At 42.0% G+C, this 19,082-nt stretch overlaps 3 protein-coding genes across 5 annotated transcripts; 2 read left to right on the forward strand and 1 right to left on the reverse strand.

Annotated features, from left to right (window-relative positions):
* Nucleotides 1-3: 3 nt before the first annotated feature.
* adnpa (activity-dependent neuroprotector homeobox a) lies at nucleotides 4-4,313 on the forward strand. Of its 2 annotated transcripts, none has more exons than XM_084348505.1 (4): nucleotides 4-360; nucleotides 907-1,016; nucleotides 1,299-1,391; nucleotides 1,487-4,313. In XM_084348505.1, exons 2-4 carry the CDS (start codon nucleotides 909-911, stop codon nucleotides 3,830-3,832), a joined length of 2,547 nt encoding a protein of 848 aa, XP_084204631.1. In that variant the 5' UTR covers nucleotides 4-360; nucleotides 907-908; the 3' UTR covers nucleotides 3,833-4,313. The 2 variants fall into 2 exon arrangements, with proteins under 2 accessions (XP_084204631.1, XP_084204632.1); XM_084348506.1 differs by having other exon boundaries at nucleotides 4-317.
* Nucleotides 4,314-4,855: 542 nt separating this feature from the next.
* LOC311254612 (bcl-2-like protein 1) lies at nucleotides 4,856-8,513 on the forward strand. The gene is made up of 3 exons (XM_084348484.1): nucleotides 4,856-4,984; nucleotides 5,631-6,228; nucleotides 7,867-8,513. The coding sequence occupies exons 2-3, from the start codon at nucleotides 5,722-5,724 to the stop codon at nucleotides 8,005-8,007; spliced, it is 648 nt and encodes a 215-aa protein (XP_084204610.1). The 5' UTR covers nucleotides 4,856-4,984; nucleotides 5,631-5,721; the 3' UTR covers nucleotides 8,008-8,513.
* A 4,168-nt stretch (nucleotides 8,514-12,681) lies between these two features.
* gata1a (GATA binding protein 1a) lies at nucleotides 12,682-17,043 on the reverse strand. Of its 2 annotated transcripts, none has more exons than XM_084348980.1 (6): nucleotides 16,641-17,043; nucleotides 14,941-15,175; nucleotides 14,370-14,855; nucleotides 13,683-13,828; nucleotides 13,444-13,569; nucleotides 12,682-13,357 (listed from the first exon to the last, which is right to left on the reverse strand). In XM_084348980.1, the coding sequence occupies exons 2-6, from the start codon at nucleotides 15,152-15,154 to the stop codon at nucleotides 13,070-13,072; spliced, it is 1,260 nt and encodes a 419-aa protein (XP_084205106.1). In that variant the 5' UTR covers nucleotides 15,155-15,175; nucleotides 16,641-17,043; the 3' UTR covers nucleotides 12,682-13,069. The 2 variants fall into 2 exon arrangements, with proteins under 2 accessions (XP_084205106.1, XP_084205105.1); XM_084348979.1 differs by having other exon boundaries at nucleotides 14,941-15,183; nucleotides 16,641-17,039.
* Nucleotides 17,044-19,082: the final 2,039 nt, after the last annotated feature.

Genomic DNA, 19,082 nt, shown 5'->3' on the forward strand with positions numbered 1-19,082 from the left:
TCACTTGTAAAAGATAACATTAGCGAACACTGGCCTGACCACCGGTGAAAGTACAAGAATTGCTCAGAGGACACTGGCTGGTCCTGGCACTCATTATCTTTGGAGTGTACTGTTTTAATGAGATGTGCACCACTTTGTCCTGCCCTTCGTTCTTCCAGCCAGTTAGCAGCTGCAGCAAAGCAGATGTGACAGCTAACTAGCTAGCTCAGTTAGCTAGCTGTGTTGGAGCATCAGCACCGGCTTTGAGGAGAGCGAACATCACCATCAGTCTGCACGCCCCGACCAGCCAGCTAACTTCTTTGTTCGCCTTTTATATGGTGAGGCAACCAGTGTAAAGCTATTCCCCAGACTCATCATACGGTGAGTAAGACGCATCGCTCGGTAGTCAGTGCAAATGAAGAAATAAATAACGCTAACCGGCTATGCAGCGCTAGCTTTGGTGCTAAGTACAGTAGGTGACCAAGCCTGCAAAAGCGGGCAACGCAGCTAATGTTGGCTAGCACACAGAGCTAACAACATGTCCTGTAAATCGCTGATCCCCGAAATCGGTGGACACAGCGGAGCAAGAAAGGTCACAGATATGTTTCAGTCTCAGTATTTGTGGTCGAACCAGCACTTAGTCAGTAATGAAAGCTAACTTGCAGCATGGCTACTGAAAAGGCATGTCCGCTGACAACAGTGCCGTTACTGGGCCCCCGAAGAAACAGGTTAACATTATCTGTTCAAAGAAATCTGTCATCATAAGTAAATATGTTGACTGTGTGTTATTGAATGGAAACGTGCTGGAGGGCGTGCCGTGATTATTGATTAGCTACTTACAACATCATATTGTAGAATTGAGTGGCTGTGATTTGCCTTATTAATTATGACAAACTAATAAGCACTTCATCTTCTGTTTGTCCGTAGAGATGTATCAGCTCCCAGTGAACAACCTTACAAGAATCAGGAGAGCGAGGAAACAAGTGAAAAAGGCACTTGGAGACATTGGACTGGAGTTCTGCAAGGAGGCAGCAGAGGTGAGTGTGATTTGCTGCATGTGAGTAGAAAGTCATAATTTAATTGACAAACTTAACTTGCAGGTGATTGTCATTCATGTTTCAAAATGTAATTGTAAGTGTGACGTTAATACAATACAATTATAAGATTTTATCATCATCAAGAAAATATCAACTTGATTCTCTGTCAGCTCAGGAGAATAAGTCTAAAGCTAGTGTGACCTTTTATATACACAACACTGTAAAAAATGATTATTTTATATAAGAATATATTTGTCTTAATCCTTACAATTCCCTCCACAGGAATTCAAAGACTTTTGCCCCAATGATCAATTTGTAAAGGGCACTCTTTGCCTTGACATCTGCGGGTGGGACCCATCATACTCTAAAACACAGGTAAATGTGACTACACTGTTCAAGGCCTTTTCAACTGCTTATGCACAAATCACATTTGTCTTAACCCCATTGTTTTCTCCCATGATGTCTTTTAGGAATACCGATCGAAGCCATTTTGCTGCACAGAGTGCCCCTTTTCTTCCAAATACTACTCAGGCTACAAGAATCACTTCCGCAATGTGCACAGGAAAATCTTTGACAGCAAAATTCTGCTCAACTGTCCGTACTGCACATTCACTGCAAGCAAGAGAACTCTGGAGACGCATGTTAAAATATTCCACATGCCCAAATCAGCACGGCAGAACTATGGAAACTCGCAGGGAATTGCACTGGGAAAGAATGACAGAACCTATCTTGATAGAGCCAGACAGGGAAATGGTGTGGAGAAAGCAATGTACTTTTGTAAAAAGTGCACGTTCCGGGACTCTCTCTACAACGTTGTGAGAAGGCACATCTACAGGGAACATTTTCAGCACATTGTCTCACCATATCTTGGTATGGTTTCTGAATCATTGGTCAAAAATGGTGCTAATTCTGTCAATGGCAACAACATCCTATGTAAACGCTGCCAGTTCTCCACTCGTAGCTACGAGGCTCTAGTACAGCATGTTATAGAGTACCATGAGCGCATTGGTGCGCAGGTGACCACCATGATTGGACATGCTAATATTATTGTCTCAAGACCCCAGCCCTTACCAGATGTGTCTCAGAAAGCACCTGTTATCGTCAGCAGGGGGCTTACACATAGAGCTGACCCAATACCACAACCAGTAATCGGCTATTTAAAGCCAGTGGGCCCTGTTGTAAAAAATCAGTCTTCCATTGCAGCCAGTAAGGTGCGTGTCGCAGTTCCTGGCAACCCCATTGTGGCTGAAAATAATTCAGCTGGTGTAAACACAGCACAGACACAGAAGTGGAAGATATGTACAGTTTGCAATGAGCTTTTTCCTGAAACCCTCTATAATGCTCATTTTGAGAACGCACACAAAGCAAAGAAAGTGTGGGCTCTGGCCAAGTACATCATGAAAATCCACAACTTCACCAGCAAGTGTTTGCTTTGTAACCGCTATTTGCCCAGCGACACGCTGCTTAACCACATGCTAATCCACGGGCTCACCTGTCCACAGTGCCACTCTGCTTTCCACAATGTTGAGAAGATCATGGAGCACACGACTCAGGCTCATCCCGATGACTTTGTTGGCCCCCCAGGTGCATCACCTCTGACCTTTGATCTCACCATCAAACAAGAGAAGTCCAGTAACGTACAGCTTGTCGTTCTCACTTTTAACATGAAGGAGTCCATCAATGGTCAGGATCAGTCTGTATCTGCTCAGAATCCTGCTCCACCTCTGGTCAAAGTTAGCGCTCCCAGAATGATTGAGAAGAAGACTGACCCACTTGCTGGTAGAAGTTTCCCTGCAGTTACTCACAAGAGTGAGGTTGGAAAGACTCTGTGTCCGCTGTGCTTCACCATCCTCAAAGGTCCCATCTCCGAAGCTTTAGCCATGCATCTGAGGGAGCGACACCAAGTGCTCCAGACAATGCATCCTGTAGAAAGAAAGATGACATACAAGTGCATTCATTGCTTGGGGGTGTACACCAGTAACATGGTGGCCTCCACAATCACACTGCATCTTGTACAGTGCAGGGCAGTTGGTAGGACCCAGGCAAGCCAAGGCTTCAAGTCTGCCTTGACTCTCAACTCGTCCGGTGCTGGCTTCCTCAAGAGACAGCCACCACCGCAGGCCATGACCAACCCTAAGAAATTAAAACTGAGCAAGGAGTCAAAGATTTCCACCACGGCTGTTGGAAATCAGTTTGGATCTGATGGCCTTGCTCTGGATCCTAGAAGCTACGAACACAAGACGTATGAGGCCAGGAAGAATTTCCTGACGGCCTACTTCAACCGGCGACCATACCTTACTCCTCAGGAAGAGGAAAGGCTGTCTGCAAGTCTGTGGCTGTGGAAATCTGACATTTCTAGTCACTTTGCAACCAAGAGAAGGATGTGTGAGAAACAATGCGAGACCAAGAAGTTGTCTGTGCTGCTCGGCTTCGACATGCATGCAGTCAGGAAAGTTAAGCACGACTTAATATTTGAGGAGAGCAAGTTAGACGGCACCTCAGTGGGGAGACCTGGAGGCCTCAAGTTTGGTACTCCAACCACAGACCAAAACAGGCAGTGTGAGACTCTAAACTGTACCTTAAAACTCAGCACATGCACAGAGACCATTTCAATTGACTCAGACAGTGAACCAGAAATAGAAGAGGGACCTACTGAGAATGGAAATGTTGACACGAACCAACAAGAGAATGTTTTATCCCAGGAGCCAGTAATCCTGACAGAGGAGACAGAACCTGTGAACATTGACAACTCCCCTAGAGAGCAGGAGAGCGCTTTGCAAGATGAGGAAGCAAATGCTGGGACGACATCCTGTTAGTGTCCCTGCTTAGCAGTGTGCCTTGGTTGAGTAACAGTTCAGTTTTAAAGAAGTGTATAAATTTAAGACGACAAAGAAAACAAAACAGGTCGACAGACCATTACAAACCTCGAAAATTTGGTCAGATGGCATGAGTCATGAGAACTCTTCAACTCAAGATGTTACCCGTGTTGGAAAGAAGGACAAACAGTTACACTATAGTGCATAAGTATATGGCATATGTAAGTGACATTGTATATATTTTAGCCATTGTTCTTTGTTAGGATCTTCATACAATCTGTGTTATTCACCTTTCAGCTGTCACAAGATTTATGAAATGATTATGCCAACTTCCCTACTTGCATAGTTTTGTTATCTCAACTGTGACAATGCTGTATCATACTGTTATTTCACATTTAGAAAGTGTAGGATATGCTAATTGCTTATGTACACGTTTTAATAAATATGTTTGTTTAATAAAATCATTTGCAGTTCTTTCCTACACCAGTCTGTGACAATTATGTGTTATATTAATATGTAATTGATCCCTAAATTTCTACTGGACAGGAAACAAAGATAAGCCTCAGTCTCACTTTTAGTTGGATGACTATTTATAGGAATCACATAGAGGAAGTAAAATAAATAAAGTAAAAGTAAATGTTAAGTGGACTGAACATTTTCACATTGAGCCTCTGTGTCTATTTATACAAAAATAAAAACAAGCTTTCATCATTTTCAAGTGGTAGGCTACATGAACAACAAAAAACACTGCAACTTTACAAGCTGTGGGGTTAGCCTAAGTCAAATTAATATTCTAAACGCACAAACCTCACATCTTTAATTATGGTGCCTTACTGTTAAACCAAAACGACGAAGGACAGACTCGTGAATGTGAGATTTATCCACAACAAACGAGCTTTTACCAATGAGTTTGCTTTCATTTCACGGGCCCCTGAACTTCCGCCCTCCCTCGACGTTGATTGGTGCAGAGGCCGAGGAGGCGGGACTTCTTGCTGGTACAGTAGCAGAATTGGCCAACCGCCAGCGTGCATCAGTGTTGAGGCCACAGAGTCTGCAGCTGCAAAAATGTCCATATTGTGTCTGTATTCACGACTACAGCTTTCTATAACTCCTTAGCTGCACTCTTAAAGGGAAAACCAGCTTTTAGCAGTCGTGAGTATACCTGTCAATAATGATAATCTCATATTAGCCCCGTGGCTGTAGTTTGTAGTTGTTTTTGATGCGTTTCCTACACACTGTTTATAAACAGCTAGTTAGCACCTGAAGCTAAAGCTGGTGGTGTCTACGTTGTAGCCAGAGCTGTCAGCGGTGGCAGGTTGGCATCCTGGCGCACATTATTGACTTGATACACATCGTAATTCATATATGTTACTGAATTTCTTATTGCTGAGCTTACAAAGCTGCTATTGAGCTAATGTGTGTTAGCTCCTGTTTATTTACGAATGTTTGCTCCAGGGTTAGTTTCCTGACCATCGCAGGTATCCATTAGTTTCCCATTTATTTCTGTACAATAGGTTAAATCTATCATCAGCTTGCTGAAACATGCAGCACACATTTTACACATAATCATTGTGTGCTAATACAGTGCAGATATATCAAATCAGTCTCCAGTTAAACTGTAATGCAGACTTGATATTCACTGTGATGGATTACACTTTATTACAGTATAGCAACACTATAGAGCCTCCTGATAGATTGTTCTAGTCTGCAGAAGTGAATGTAAACCAATGGATGCTTACACACAGCAGCATGAGATGCAAAATGTTTCTGAATGTCACTTTTCTCCGTGTTCTTCCAGGATGCTATTGTGACAGCTGAGAGGAATGGCACGAGAAACCACAGGGTTTGATTAGGCTGGCTGTGTGTTGGAGGTTCACAGTGTGTAAATAATGTCGTACAGTAACCGAGAGCTAGTGGAGTTCTTTATAAGCTACAAACTGTCTCAGAGGAACCATCCAACCTCCCTGCTGAGGCCAGAGGATGCTGGTGGAAGGACTGAGGCAGACAAGGCCAACCCAGCTGCCACAAACGGCCTGCTGGCCAACAGCAGCAACGGGGGCGACCAGCCAGGTGCTGACATAGAGGCTGTTAAAGCAGCTCTTCGGGACTCAGCTGAAGAGTTTGAACTGCTCTTCACACAAGCGTTTAGTGACCTCTCCACACAGCTCGACATCACTCCTGACACAGCCTACCACAGCTTTAAGAGCGTGATGGACGAGGTGTTCAAGGACGGAGTCAACTGGGGACGTGTAGTGGGCCTGTTTGCTTTTGGCGGTGTGCTGTGTGTGGAGTGCGTTGAGAAGGATACGAGCGAGCTGGTCTCCCGCATCGCAGACTGGATGACCATGTACCTGGATGAGCACATCAATCCGTGGATCGAGAGCCAAGGAGGATGGGTGAGTCAGCAGGGAGGAAGTAGACACGCAGCTTCATTTGTGGTTCTGTGACGATCAACATGTCGATCTGATACTGATCAGTATCTTCACCAAAACTCATCTCTTTTGCAGAATGGGTAATGACCATGACACGATTAAAACAGTACAACTTCTTTGTCAATGCTATTACAAAATTCTGTGCGGTGCAATAAGTTACAGTCATTCACTTATGGTGGGCTGTGGAATCAAGTTTTAATGCCACAGCGATCTCCAACCTCATGTTACTTTGTATAAAAGAGTCCCACACAGTGAGGTAAACAGATCGCTACTACTGACCCCGCTATCGGGTCAGTAGTCGGGATTAGCAGATACCCTGAGTTAAGGTATTGTAATTATCTGGAGTGAAAAAAGTTGTATCAAAGATACTTCTGAATATCTAACATTTTTTGTGTATCAAACACTCACTGCCTGCAAAGGTGGAAGAGTCTGAAGAGTCTGCAGATTGAGTTTCACTGAGGAAATCAGCTGCATTGAGAAACTACTCAAAGGCACGTAACTCAAAACATCTACGAAAACTTCTCAAACTACTCCTGTAGCATCGTGCACTTTGCTGCTGTTGAGCTATACTTGCATGCTAGATGAGACTATTTCTTACATCTTCAAACAGGTACTCTAGTTTTTATATAATACATCAAAGGATTTCTAAATATAACATTTGGTTTTTTTTAATTGAAACAATTTTCTGGATGATTTCTTCTTGTGTGTGTGAATAATGTATTGAGTTACTCCTTGTTCATACCTCAGTCACAATATCTTAGATAACAAATAAAATAATGTATAAGAAAAAAAGAAAGAGAAATGTATGTACATTTATGCACATACATTATATACAGGCATAAATACCCATATACTGCGTATACACACATAATAGAACTGTCAAGACAGCGGATTTTAGCTAGACGATTATTGTGGAAAAACAAATGAATGACAACTGCAAAATCTACCACAATTTGAAAGAAATATGCTAGTAACAATCAGATCTATCTTCAACTTTGTGTACTCTGTGTTTTGTCTCTTTTTTTGACAAATAATTTACCCTCAAAATACAATTATAGGGAGGTGGAGGTAACCATAACTGTAAAGAAAAAGTGGACAAAAAGAACAATTACTATCAACTTCTCAGTTACTAATAAAAAAGGAAACCAGATAAACTCATAAACAAAAGAGGCACAAGGCTGAATATCCTTGCTGGATTATTCACATGATATTATATTATTATTAACATATGAATATTTCATTGTCTATATCACTGTTATCATGAATATTGTGATAATGCATCACCCCAATGCATACGTATTTAGAGTCAGTAAAGATAAATTAAGTACTACACTGATGACAGAATGCACACATGCAAAATGATTGTCTAATATATTGTAGTTTTGTAGGAAGCCACTTTCATTTTCAAAAAACTATTTCCTTAAAGATATACAAACATTTATTTTTTACAAAGGTGTCAATACTTAGATTACTTAAACTACTTATGTCAGTGCAGTATTCCTTTAATGCGGATGGAAAGAAGCCAAGACATTGTCTAATTACAAAATTCCTCTCCCTCTCCCTCTTGATTTTGTTTTTGTCTGAATCCATGTTTGATTCCAGGACTCCTTTGCTGAGGTTTTTGGCCGAGACGCAGCTGCAGAAGCGAGGAGATCTCGGGAGACTCTGAGTAGGTGGCTGCTGGTTGGAGTAGCGCTGCTAATGGGAGTTGTGCTCGGTGTCCTCATCGCTAAGAAACAGTGAAGGTGCTGCATCTCGTCCACCGCCGCACACCCTGTGTAATGCCAACAAAAAGAAAACTTAATAGTTGATGTTTACAAAAAAGCCCAGTCTGCTTGTGCACTGACAGATTGTGGATTGGCTGAAGCCGTTTGTGGGAGTATCCATAATATGTAGCTTGGTGAGCTGTCATACTTCTCACCCCGCTTTGTCCCGTGTCTTTTATTTTTTTAACACACAGCAGAGATTATCACTTGTTAAAGGGTGTTAACTCTTCAGACTGGAAGTGCTTTAAATGAACCTGATAAGCTAAAAGACAGTGAAACAGATTCAGCTGGTTTGATGAGACTGCCTGTTTTTTATTTTTCTCCTTTGTGCGTTACCCAAGGACCAAATTTTACTACTTACAAACTAAAAAGCTGACAGAGAATATAAGTAATATTTCCTTTTCACTGTGTAATGCTCAGCTCCTTCTGTTGGCTGTACTGGAGTTTTAGGCATGCTTCAAAAATAAATATATTTATGTTTTTCTTGTGTCTTTTTTATTGGCTTCCTTGCCCCTGAAAAAATACATTCACATCTGCAGTGTCAAGCTGAGTCAAACATACTGTAATAAGGCAACATATCTCCAGTAGGACCCACAGCACTGTCCCTGTTAGTTCCTTTGTTTTTACATCGAGAAAAGTACTAGTCTGGTCTCTCAGATTTATTGAGCAAATTCAAAGTCTTAGAATGAGGTGAAACGAAATGGCAATTCAGTTTGATCATCCGTCTATTAAAGTCCAACATCGTGAGCCCATAATGGCTCTTTTTCAGGTACAGAGGAATCAGATTTACGTGTAATAACTATGACATTTTAATGGGAGCAGATGAAGTATTACGCATCCTTTGGGAGATGTAATGGATTATCAAGATCGTCTATAACACTGATGCTTTATCTAATGGATCAATTTATATTGAGAACAGACAAGAAGAGCAATGCCTGCACACTGACTCCAAACTACAAATGTGTTTTGATCCCAGTTAGAGCTGCAACATTTAGTCAAATAACTGATTAGTCAACCGAAAGAAAACTAATAATTGATTAATAGTTTCTATAATTTCTTTCTATCATAGCATTTGCTGGTTCCCGCTTCTTAAATGTAAATATTAGCTGCTTTTCTTTGTGGTTTATGATAATAAATGAGGAGTTTTTGGGTTTTGAACTGCTGGTTGGACGAAAGGAGTAATTTGAAGACGTTAGAGCTCTGGGAAACTGTGATGAGATTGTCATAATTCTTTGACATTTAATAACTAAACAATGATAATACATCAGATATATCAAGGATATCAATATCTTAATTATATCAAACATATCTCAAATATTTGTGAGTCACATGAAGGGGGACATAAAAACATAATGGATATATTGAAAATATTTAACCAGGTGACCACTCATGTACTGTATGTCATACTCTATATACATGAATGTTATTGTTGAGACTATACAAGAAACTATGACAAAATATGTTTAAATTTACAGAATCTCAGTTTACAGGAAGTGTTTTATTTCATTGTCCTGGTTCAGTATCTTGGTATCGTGGTCTGAATTGTAAAGCCTTCCTCAGATCATGTTCAGTTCAGCTTCTTCATGACGTGCATCAGCAATGGACATGACAATATGAACGACACATATACACATAAATGCTGTTATCTCTGAACTGCAGTGTTCAGGGTTTTACATCCTGTGGCAGTTGGGGGTGGGGGGAACTGGAGCTGCAGTGTTTAGTTTGTACCTTTTGGGGGTGCTCATATACCACTTGTTTCAACAGGAGTATATTATACATCAAGCCGTGGTTGGTGCTTTTAGTGAAGAGTTCATTCTCGCTGTGGATGGAACCGTGTAGTTTTATCATGTGTTCTGTCAGTAAGAGATGCATCTGTTTCCTCCTTCAGGAACACAGAATCAAATAAGTCCAAGGATGGTTATAGTCTCCCAGACTGTCACTGATGAAACAACACATCATCAGATCACTTGTGATCTGTTAGTTTCCGCCACAACAAATGACATAGTACAACTCATAATGCAGGATGAAACGGTCTGAGTGGGAAAAGTGGCAAGCGTCAAGGGGTAAAAGAGAGAAGGCCACTAACGGATGGCTGTGTGAGCTGGCCTGTGGTTGCTAATCTATCCCCAGCATTTGTTACCATTTCCCCAGAGCAGAACTGGCGGCTGCAGCAGATAAACAGAAGATAGAGACAGTTAAGGAAAAGAGTATAAATTATGGATGTGCCTGCCAAATCATCTTTCATGTCTTTTTTTTTAACTTATTATTTGTTTCATATTTGTTTTCCTAATTCTGGTCATTCATTCAAGGTAAACATTGTGGATTTTAAAGGATTGTCTTCTCTAGAGGGATTTATGGTAAGCTTTAGGTAAATGGTTTCAAATAGAAAACACCATCGCCTCACTCTGTTTCACGGGTCATTGCATTCCCATCATCAAGGTGGAGGGTGAATCTAGAGAGTTTGGCGCAACAACGGTTGACTGCCGCTGACATTAAGCTTTATTAAGAAGAGGCTATTTTAGTGGCTCGATACATAACCCGGCCTAAATGCGTATAGTCAACATTTGTGCCTCACAGTTGGTTTATCCCCAAAACACTCAGGGGAGTGACCCTGTGTGTCCTGCTGTGTCACGAGTGGGTGGCGTGCCCAGATGTTCACAGGGTCATGCTCACTAAGCTGAAACCAAATGCATAAATGAAAGTCCTTTTCCCCCCTTAAGTCTGCAGTGAAGCATGTAAAATGTACTGCAGCAGTGTGTGCGATCATTTATAGCTTTGTCTCAACTGAAGCGTTCTGTGTGCGTCCTCAGATTATGAAACCTGACTGGATTCATTTGAGCCGAACATGACACACTGATTTTGAAAGTATGAGCAGGGAAAACAGATGCAGCAGTGTACTCAAATGAAAACAGTGATGTGTTTATTGTGTTTGTCCTCACCCTTTTGGTGCCCCTCGCTGACTAACTGACAGGGAGTGTGAGAGTGGCGGTGCCAGCAGCAGGTGGATACTTTGGGGTCTGTGGACTCAGTGATAACATATCAGTTATCCCCCAGTCTTGAGTGAGCAACCCCAGCCCTGCTGCTTGGCATGAAGTAACTGCAATGCACATACAGCACATACCACTGCACTACTGTCTGAATGTCATAACGGAGGAAATGGAGGGAACAAATTTGTTTCCAATATATTTTCAGTTGTTCTTTGCTGCAGAGGTTTGTCAATGAAGTTTCCATATATAGTCTAATCTAATCAGTTACTGAGCCACATTTGATCAATATGAAACAGTTATCTGTGCTCCACTGAGTAGGATTACCTAGATATAGACAATCACAGTAGCTCAGCATGTCTGCTCTACACAACTAAAGTACTGCTGGCAAGTTAAACATATTCTTTAAAAAATGTAATTTATAATATAAACTCTGAGATGAGCCTTTCTGCTTTATAATAAATGAACACAATTGATACCATAAGTGTCATAAGTGTACAATTTGCTGATTATATTTAAAGGTGCAATATGCCTCATACTTTCAACAAATAGGGGCAGCATATCACCAGAGTAGTAAACTGCTGCTAACTGTATTCTGTTTATGACTGTATCTACCCTTAGCTTGTTAGCTCAGTTAGCCATGCAGCTAGCCAGGGAGTTGGTGTTTACACCGCTAGCACAGGACCTTTGGAGCGCTGTGAGAAAGACGTTTTAAGGCCTGGGGCTAGCTAGTTAGGATGCTGACTTCAGGAGATATTTCTAATAATAATTAGAATATGAATAATAATAATAATAATACATTCAACTTGTATATTGTTTTTGTAGATACTCAAAGGCACTTTGTAAAGGAAACAACACACTACATAGACACCTTTGACAGCACTTAAACAATTCTGTTGAATGTCCGCTCCCCCATAAAAAATGGTTTCATTTTCTGACTTATCCGACCTGGATAAGTCAGAACCTGGCGACAGGCATTAAGATTAACTATAATAATTGAACAGAATTAGATAATTTGTCTCACTGATGGTCTTCTTTGCTTCTGTAGGTCAGATAGAGGCATCAGTTTTAAATTAAGACTGTTCCATTGACAGTTTAAGTTACAGGATGTGAATATTTTTTCCACCGCTGCTCATATCTGCTTCAGTCAGAACAATGACATAAACACAGTTCACGTGAAGACTTTCAGTGTTCTGACTCAATCCAGACTCTTTTGTATCTTCTTACTATCATGTTACATATCATTACTTAACAGGTTCTCTGTAGTTTCTTGCCTTTTGCATTCGATCATGAAAGTGGAAATTCTTTGCATAAAAAAAACCCCCTTGTGTGATGAGTAATAACAAATACAAACATGACCTTGTGTCTATGTGTGTGTTTAAACTTGAAGCCCAGTTGCTCATCAACTGGCAGCTCTGGTCTAAATATAAAACTGTGGCGTAAGTGATGCACTTTAGTTAAATGTTTGTCACTTCTGCAGAATGGAGAATTTGCATACTTGTACAATGACACTGTCAAAGTGGAGCGCTGCCTGTACAAAGGGACCAGTGTACCTGAGCAGGGGAGTACAATAACAGCAGTCAGGAGGCCTCGCTGTGGTCAGTTCACTGAGCTGAACGGATAAACCCGAGAATTCAAATGACATCAGAAACAGAAGCCTTCATAACTCCAGCAGAACCAGTCACACATTTTATTATTATCTCTGTAGAGTTTCAAATATCAACTTTGCAAATACAAAACCCATCCGTGTAACACAAAAAGTACAATTTCACATTATGAATAAAAGATGAGGGATTACCCAGACAAGGCAGTCAAATCAGATTTGTGTTTGTATTTACAGCTGAAACAATTCCCTTAACTGACTTCAAACGAGCACTCGATTAAGATAACGTCAACAGAATTAGTGCTTCCTCCTAAAATACAGTTGAAATAAACAGAAAACCTCATTCGCGTGTAGAAACACATATGTACAAATTCACACAAATAACTGACAAGCAAGCAAACAATCTGGTTCCTTAATATTCACAGCTTTCAAGTCAAGCCTTCTTTGTCATTTCACACCAGTGTGGGCACCATGCCAGAGTTGAGGTGGTGTGCGTAGGGTAAGGATGCAGAGGGATGCAGGGGTGATTGTGTTGGGATGAGGTGCGGCGTGTGGCTGTAGGTGAGGAGGGTCCCGGGTCCGAGGGAATAGGGCCCGCCGTTGGGGTCCAGGGAGGACGGCTGAGGCATGTCTGCGTATGACTCAAACATGGCCGCCTTCTTGCTCTTCTTGTTCTTGTTGGACACTTTCCTGTTGCGAGTTTGGATACCGTCCTTCTTCATGGTGAGGGGACGGTTGACCTGGAAAAACACAGAAATCAGCTTCTTAGAAATGTTGTGCAGCAGCAAGTGGGTTTTTGTTGAGAATATAGTTATGACTGACTCACATTGTGCAGTTTAAAATAGAGTCCACAGGCGTTACACACGGGCTCTCCATTGGCGTTGCGTCTCCACAGTGTTGTTGTGCTGGTGTGACAGTTGGCGCACAGTGTGCCGGCCCGCTTGCTGACAATCTGAAACACAGAAAAGAAATCATCTTTGGCAACAATTTATTATTTGTTGAAGATATCACAAACTAGTTAGCCACCCAGAAAAGTGTGTTACTGAGTGTGTCACTGGGTCATACCAGTCTCTTCTTGGGTCGGATCAGTGGTCTGTTCTGGCCATTCATCTTGTGGTACAGTCCACAGGCGTTACACAGGTAGTGGCCTGTACCATCCCTGCGCCACAGAGGGGTAGCTGTGGCTCCACAGTTAACACACTCTCTGGCCTCTGTTTACAATTAGAAAATACACATTTATCACTGCACATGTAGCATTTTGTTATCGTTACAGAATCATATCTGTACATTTAAGTGACAAATTGTACCTGAAATAAATTTGGCAATATTGGAAACGGCTTCTGTCTTTAAAATAATGCCGCATAATATTGTGAATATGGGAATAGCTTATATCTCATTATTGAACAAATGTGTTTATTTGACAAAACTATCAGACATATAGCTCACATTTTGTCCACTCATCTGCTCTTCTGGAGCTTTCAATCATGATCTTCCTCAGTGGATGGATTTGCCCAGTTTTCATGTCATTGTAGATGATCAAATTGTGTTTTTTCTTTTCTGTTTTTTTTTGCAAGTTTGTTTAAAAGTTCATTCTTGGACCTGGTTTGTCAACTGCTGTTTCCAAGGTCAAGAAAGAAAGAAAGTTTTGATCTTAAAAGTCTTTAGTTTTCTCTGACTGACCTGTCATGCAATTAAATAATGGACTCAAAGAAATAAAATCAAAGAAAATGGCACATCTCAGTGTATTTTCACCTGGAGTGGATATCCGCATCTTATTGTGGAGTTTGGGTGAGTATGAGGGGCTGATCCAGGACCCTGGGCTCGAGTAGAGGGCGGCAGAGTTGTAGTCCTGTGGGCCTGTCATGTAGGAGCTGTAGGGGCTCAGCATGTGTGGGTGGGAGTGGGACGAAGGAGTGTACACACTCCCAGCAGCGGGGGTCAGGTTCAGGAAACTGCTGCTGGCCCCCGAACCCCCCAGGGGGCTCAGGCGCTCGGCCTTCAAGGCCTCCTGAAGCCGGGGGCTCTCTCTGCCATCTCTGCCTGGAGACGAGTATCCGTCTCTGGAGGTGGTGAAGGAGGAGATTCCAGGGGTGTAGAGGGATGTCGGGGTGTGTGAGTGCAGCTTGGTGCTGCTCCAGGTGGAGGCCGAGCTGTAGGGTGAGCTCAGAGAGTGGCTGACCGGCCCGTCCAGCAGCTGGAGGTTGCTGAGGAGGCTCGGCGAGCTGAACACCTGACGGACTTTAGACAGAACAAAGTCATGTTATTTTTTGGAGGCTGGACAAGAAGATGGATTTGATGGGTTACAGTGGGTGGGAGCACTGACCCGAGTTGTGTCTGTAGCTGGATGGTGCTCGGCTGTGACTCGGGTTGGAGAAGAAGGAGGGCAGGCTGGCAAGGTCATGGTCCTGGCTGGAGAAGAAGGCCTCTCCCTCTTCTCCTTGAGGCAGCAGGCCGGGCTCCGAGGAGAAACTGGCCAGAGGATCTGAGCTGAGCAGAGCCGGAGACACCCAGTGGGACTGCTCTGATGAATCATCCATGCTGACAGAACAAAGCTCAACCTAAAACCCTACCAAAGCAGGGATGTCAGAAATGTTCAGGGCCATCACCTCAGGACTCTTTTTCAAAAACTGAGAATGGGCATTTTTGCCAGCCATGGAAATTCACCAACAGTTTCTGATTTACTGTAACTCTGATTGACGCAGAGACATTATTACTACTTCACCTCACAACAACCAATCTGGGACAAGATCTCTCGACAGCAGGCTTCTTTAAACTTCCTTTTCTAGGAAAAGGAAGTTTGACAGTGGCTGAAAGTCAAAACTAAAAATAATTGGGTCTATAATTGTAGTGATGCAGTCAGTGACCAAACGGTTACTAGGTGGCCTGTCTACAATAGGTGTGCCAGTTAGAAGAATGCAAAAGACGTGTCCTCAGGGACGCCCCAGCAGGCAAACACCACAACACTCCAAACAGCTGAGCTGTGCTCGGAGGCAGATTTTCTAAGTGAAAGTGTGAGCAGAATGTGACAATTTCACACCTGTTTGTGGCATTCATCAAATAATTCTTCAGTGGTGTTTTTTCTTTTTTTACTCAGTAATATAACTCAGACTTGTGGTACAATTTTAGACATGAAAAGCTAAGTTGTAAAAAAAAAATCCTGCCTCACAAAACTGATGAAACTTGCATGAGAACTGAGAACTGCGACAACAGACCAGACCGCTCTGGCTCCATATCTTTAGAGGAAAGAGAAGAGGCTGATAGTGTCTGATAAAGTCTGAGAAAATCTGATAGACGGCATTATTATAACGCTAAATATATCCAGCTCCACCGATACAACATGACCCTAATCTCATCTGATTAATAGAAATCTGTTTGAGACTAGAAATGTGACAAATGTAAAAACACAGCAGAGTGAGACAGAGACGCTGATCACATGAGATTGTACTGAGAAATGAACAGCCGGCAAAAATCACATTTAGATTTAATTGTTTCAGACTTAACAGTTTGTCAGATATGAGCTTCACACAAAATCATGCTTAATTAGCTTGAGGTTTAATTATTATCCTAATTGAGAGATTGATCAGTTGACATTCAGCACAGTTATTTGTATTAATACATATACATTAATTAATTTGACCCCGGGTCACCTAAAAGCATGGCGATCATGACAATGATTGAATAAATCAATTAAATTAAATAAATTAGATAAATTCGACCATTCAGTCACATAGACCGATATAAGAAAAAATAATGATACAAAAATGGAAAAAAAATACAAATCAAAAAACGCTTAAGTTTAAGAGAAACCAGACTTTTTGTTGAGAAGGAAACCTGATCGACCCAAAGCCAAGTCCTCACCTCTCATATCTCTACAAGTCAAGCTATAAATGGCCTAAGATAATATTAAACCTCAACGGTGAGCGTTTTCAATGCATAGATATGCTTTCAAAGCCAGATATTGTCCAATATACTGGTGTCTAGAGAAGACCAACAGGAGAGACAATGAGCCGAGGGGTCACCTACCTGAGTGGATGCCACAGATGAGCGAGGTGAGCCGCAGGACTCTGGGTTCGAGTTATAAAACCAGGTGGAAGGTGTCACAGCTCGCGTGTCTACCTCAGTATAAGGCTGATGGCTACGAGTACTACTTCTTCAACCAGCAGCAAAGTTCAGGGCTAAGAGACAGTCCGTGGGAGGGGTTGGGGACAACTTTTTGAAAGACACACCTCTTTGGTCCAGGGAGAAACAACATGTATGAAGGCAGATGAGACCTATTTGCAACTTTAAATGTAAAAATGATGTCTAACTGTGTTATTTATGTAGAAATAATATAAATAATTTCTGGTTTTATCAAAGTGTTATGGGACCTGAAGCAAGAGGCAAAGGTGAAGGTGTCAGCTTTAAATCTTGCTTCCTTCCTCTTCCTTTATGGCTGACTGTGCTGATGGTGTAGTATTGATAACATGTCTGAGAAGGCATCATATATAAGACGCATATCAACACAAACTTATTATAAAACACTTAGTTGGTAGATACAAATATCAGACTATCACATCCATGTAACATGAAGAACATTACACAGCTGTGGCAGCAGGGCCGTGAGCCTGCAGGATGGGTGCTTTTTGTCTGTTGATGAAATGTGCATACAGCCCCTGATAAGGCCGAGCCCACATGGAAAAAAGTCCACGGACATTTGAACAAAGCAATTATAAAATGCAAAGACCCAATTTCTTTGTGGTCCAGTAAAGCTTAGAGTGGAACACAGTAATGCAAATTGGGAAAGTAGCTGCAATCATGGGGGAGAGATATGGTCTGGACACGGCCTGGCTGCGCACAAGCCCGACACTGTCCCAGTCATTTGATAGTCAAAGCAGCTTCCCAACTTTCCTCTCTCTTTGTTCATTTACAGTTTTCAGGGAAATCAGGGGAGGAAAACAGTTGGAAAAAATTAGGCCTTTTTTTATTGTGCATCACTGGGCTTTTTTCTGCTACTTAAGAGTCCACAGCAGTTAAATGAAAACTGAAATTATATCCTGATCAGGTAGTGACGGAAAGATAAACTGCATCAGTTAGATGCAAATCAGAATACAGGTCTTTGGAACAAAAATTCTAGTGGAGTCATCTATTTCCCTAAACATGTCACTCTTTCTACAGCTGCCTGGAGTGAAGTTTACGTTGTGCACCAACAGAAACAAACTGCAAAGTACAGGTCACCGAGGTCACAGGAAGCACTGAGCTCTCCTCTTCATCAGGGCTGTAGCTGCCATGAGGACACTGAGCTCATGTCCTTAGTGTGTGGGGGAATGTGAGGGAGTTACATTTTTAAGGGAACTCATATGTGAAAGTATTCTGCCAGCATAATGTATATATATATATATATATATATATATATATATATATATATATATATATATATATATATATATGTATAGCAAATAAGGAGCACCATATTACAACCGCTAACTGTCAATAACTGTAGCTGTTGTTAGCTAGTTAGCTTAGTTCGCTGTGTAGCTAGCGGTCTGGACTTGGAACTTGGGGTCCAGATGTGTGTTGGTGTTTACACTGCTAACACGGGAGCTATAGAGTGGGACGGCTGGGGCTAGCATGCTAACTTTTCTGCAATGTCATATTGTCAAAGCTGTTTTTACTTAACATTCTGATTATGATTTAAATAGATTTTTTTTCAAAACTCTTACCTATTGCCCCTTTAACTTTTACTGAAGCTCAACTGCTGGGTCCTTTTTATAACACGGGCAGCCTCAGTAACAACAGGGTAACAACATGAAGGTCGTTAGTACAAAGTGAAAACTGAATATTGCTGTCAACCTGTGCTGACAACCCTTAACAGAAAATAAATGAAAAGATGGTTGTTGATGCTAAAATTATTATCCACTTCTTCAATGTCCATTTTCCACTTGCTTTTACGCACTTGTCTCTCTCCTTTCAGAGATTAAGTGGGGATGAGCTGAACTGCTCGTGGAGCTCATCGGCCTGTGTGAATGAGAGTGATATTATAAGAGTGAGAGTGAAATGAGGTGGCAGTGCGGACAGCTGGGCAGGGATGTGGCTGCTGCCACTGTGTGAGCAGGCTGCTCTTCTCTGATAAGAGGTTATCAAGATGAAAGGAGGAGGCCAGGAATTACAGGCCCCCCGCTCACTGTCAGACAGAAGCACAGACATACTCACGGACATACAGGACATTGCAGCATGTCTGTGGTCGATACATATAACTCATAAAGCCTGCACACACACAGACAACATGCGTGCTCTGTTGACAGTATCTCGACAGAAGCAGTTGGAGGTGACACTGGAACGTCTTGTTGGACAGTTGGGAGGTTGTGTGAGCCTGTTGTAGCCGGCTGACGGATGGTGTTTTGTGTCACCAGTGGACTTTGGGGACAGCTTTCTAATTCCCAAGAAACAGGCTTCTGTGTAGGCGGTGGTCTTATCTCTGCCACACAG

Source organism: Pagrus pagrus (assembly GCF_965226575.1).
Source record: "Pagrus pagrus genome assembly, chromosome: 3".
Taxonomy (NCBI): Eukaryota; Metazoa; Chordata; class Actinopteri; order Spariformes; family Sparidae; genus Pagrus; species Pagrus pagrus.

Excerpts from the sequence above, each read along its gene's own strand:
- gata1a (XM_084348980.1), bottom strand. The coding sequence starts at position 15,154 with ATGGATGATTCATCAGAGCAGTCCCACTGGGTGTCTCCGGCTCTGCTC. Across the intron at positions 14,856-14,940 it reads CAGCTACAGACACAACTCGG|TCCGTCAGGTGTTCAGCTCG; the intron begins GTCAGTGCTCCC and ends TTCTGTCTAAAG. Across the intron at positions 13,829-14,369 it reads GATGCGGATATCCACTCCAG|AGGCCAGAGAGTGTGTTAAC; the intron begins GTGAAAATACAC and ends AATTGTAAACAG.
- LOC311254612 (XM_084348484.1), top strand. The coding sequence starts at position 5,722 with ATGTCGTACAGTAACCGAGAGCTAGTGGAGTTCTTTATAAGCTACAAA. Across the intron at positions 6,229-7,866 it reads TCGAGAGCCAAGGAGGATGG|GACTCCTTTGCTGAGGTTTT; the intron begins GTGAGTCAGCAG and ends GTTTGATTCCAG.
- adnpa (XM_084348505.1), top strand. The coding sequence starts at position 909 with ATGTATCAGCTCCCAGTGAACAACCTTACAAGAATCAGGAGAGCGAGG. Across the intron at positions 1,017-1,298 it reads TCTGCAAGGAGGCAGCAGAG|GAATTCAAAGACTTTTGCCC; the intron begins GTGAGTGTGATT and ends TTCCCTCCACAG. Across the intron at positions 1,392-1,486 it reads CATCATACTCTAAAACACAG|GAATACCGATCGAAGCCATT; the intron begins GTAAATGTGACT and ends GATGTCTTTTAG.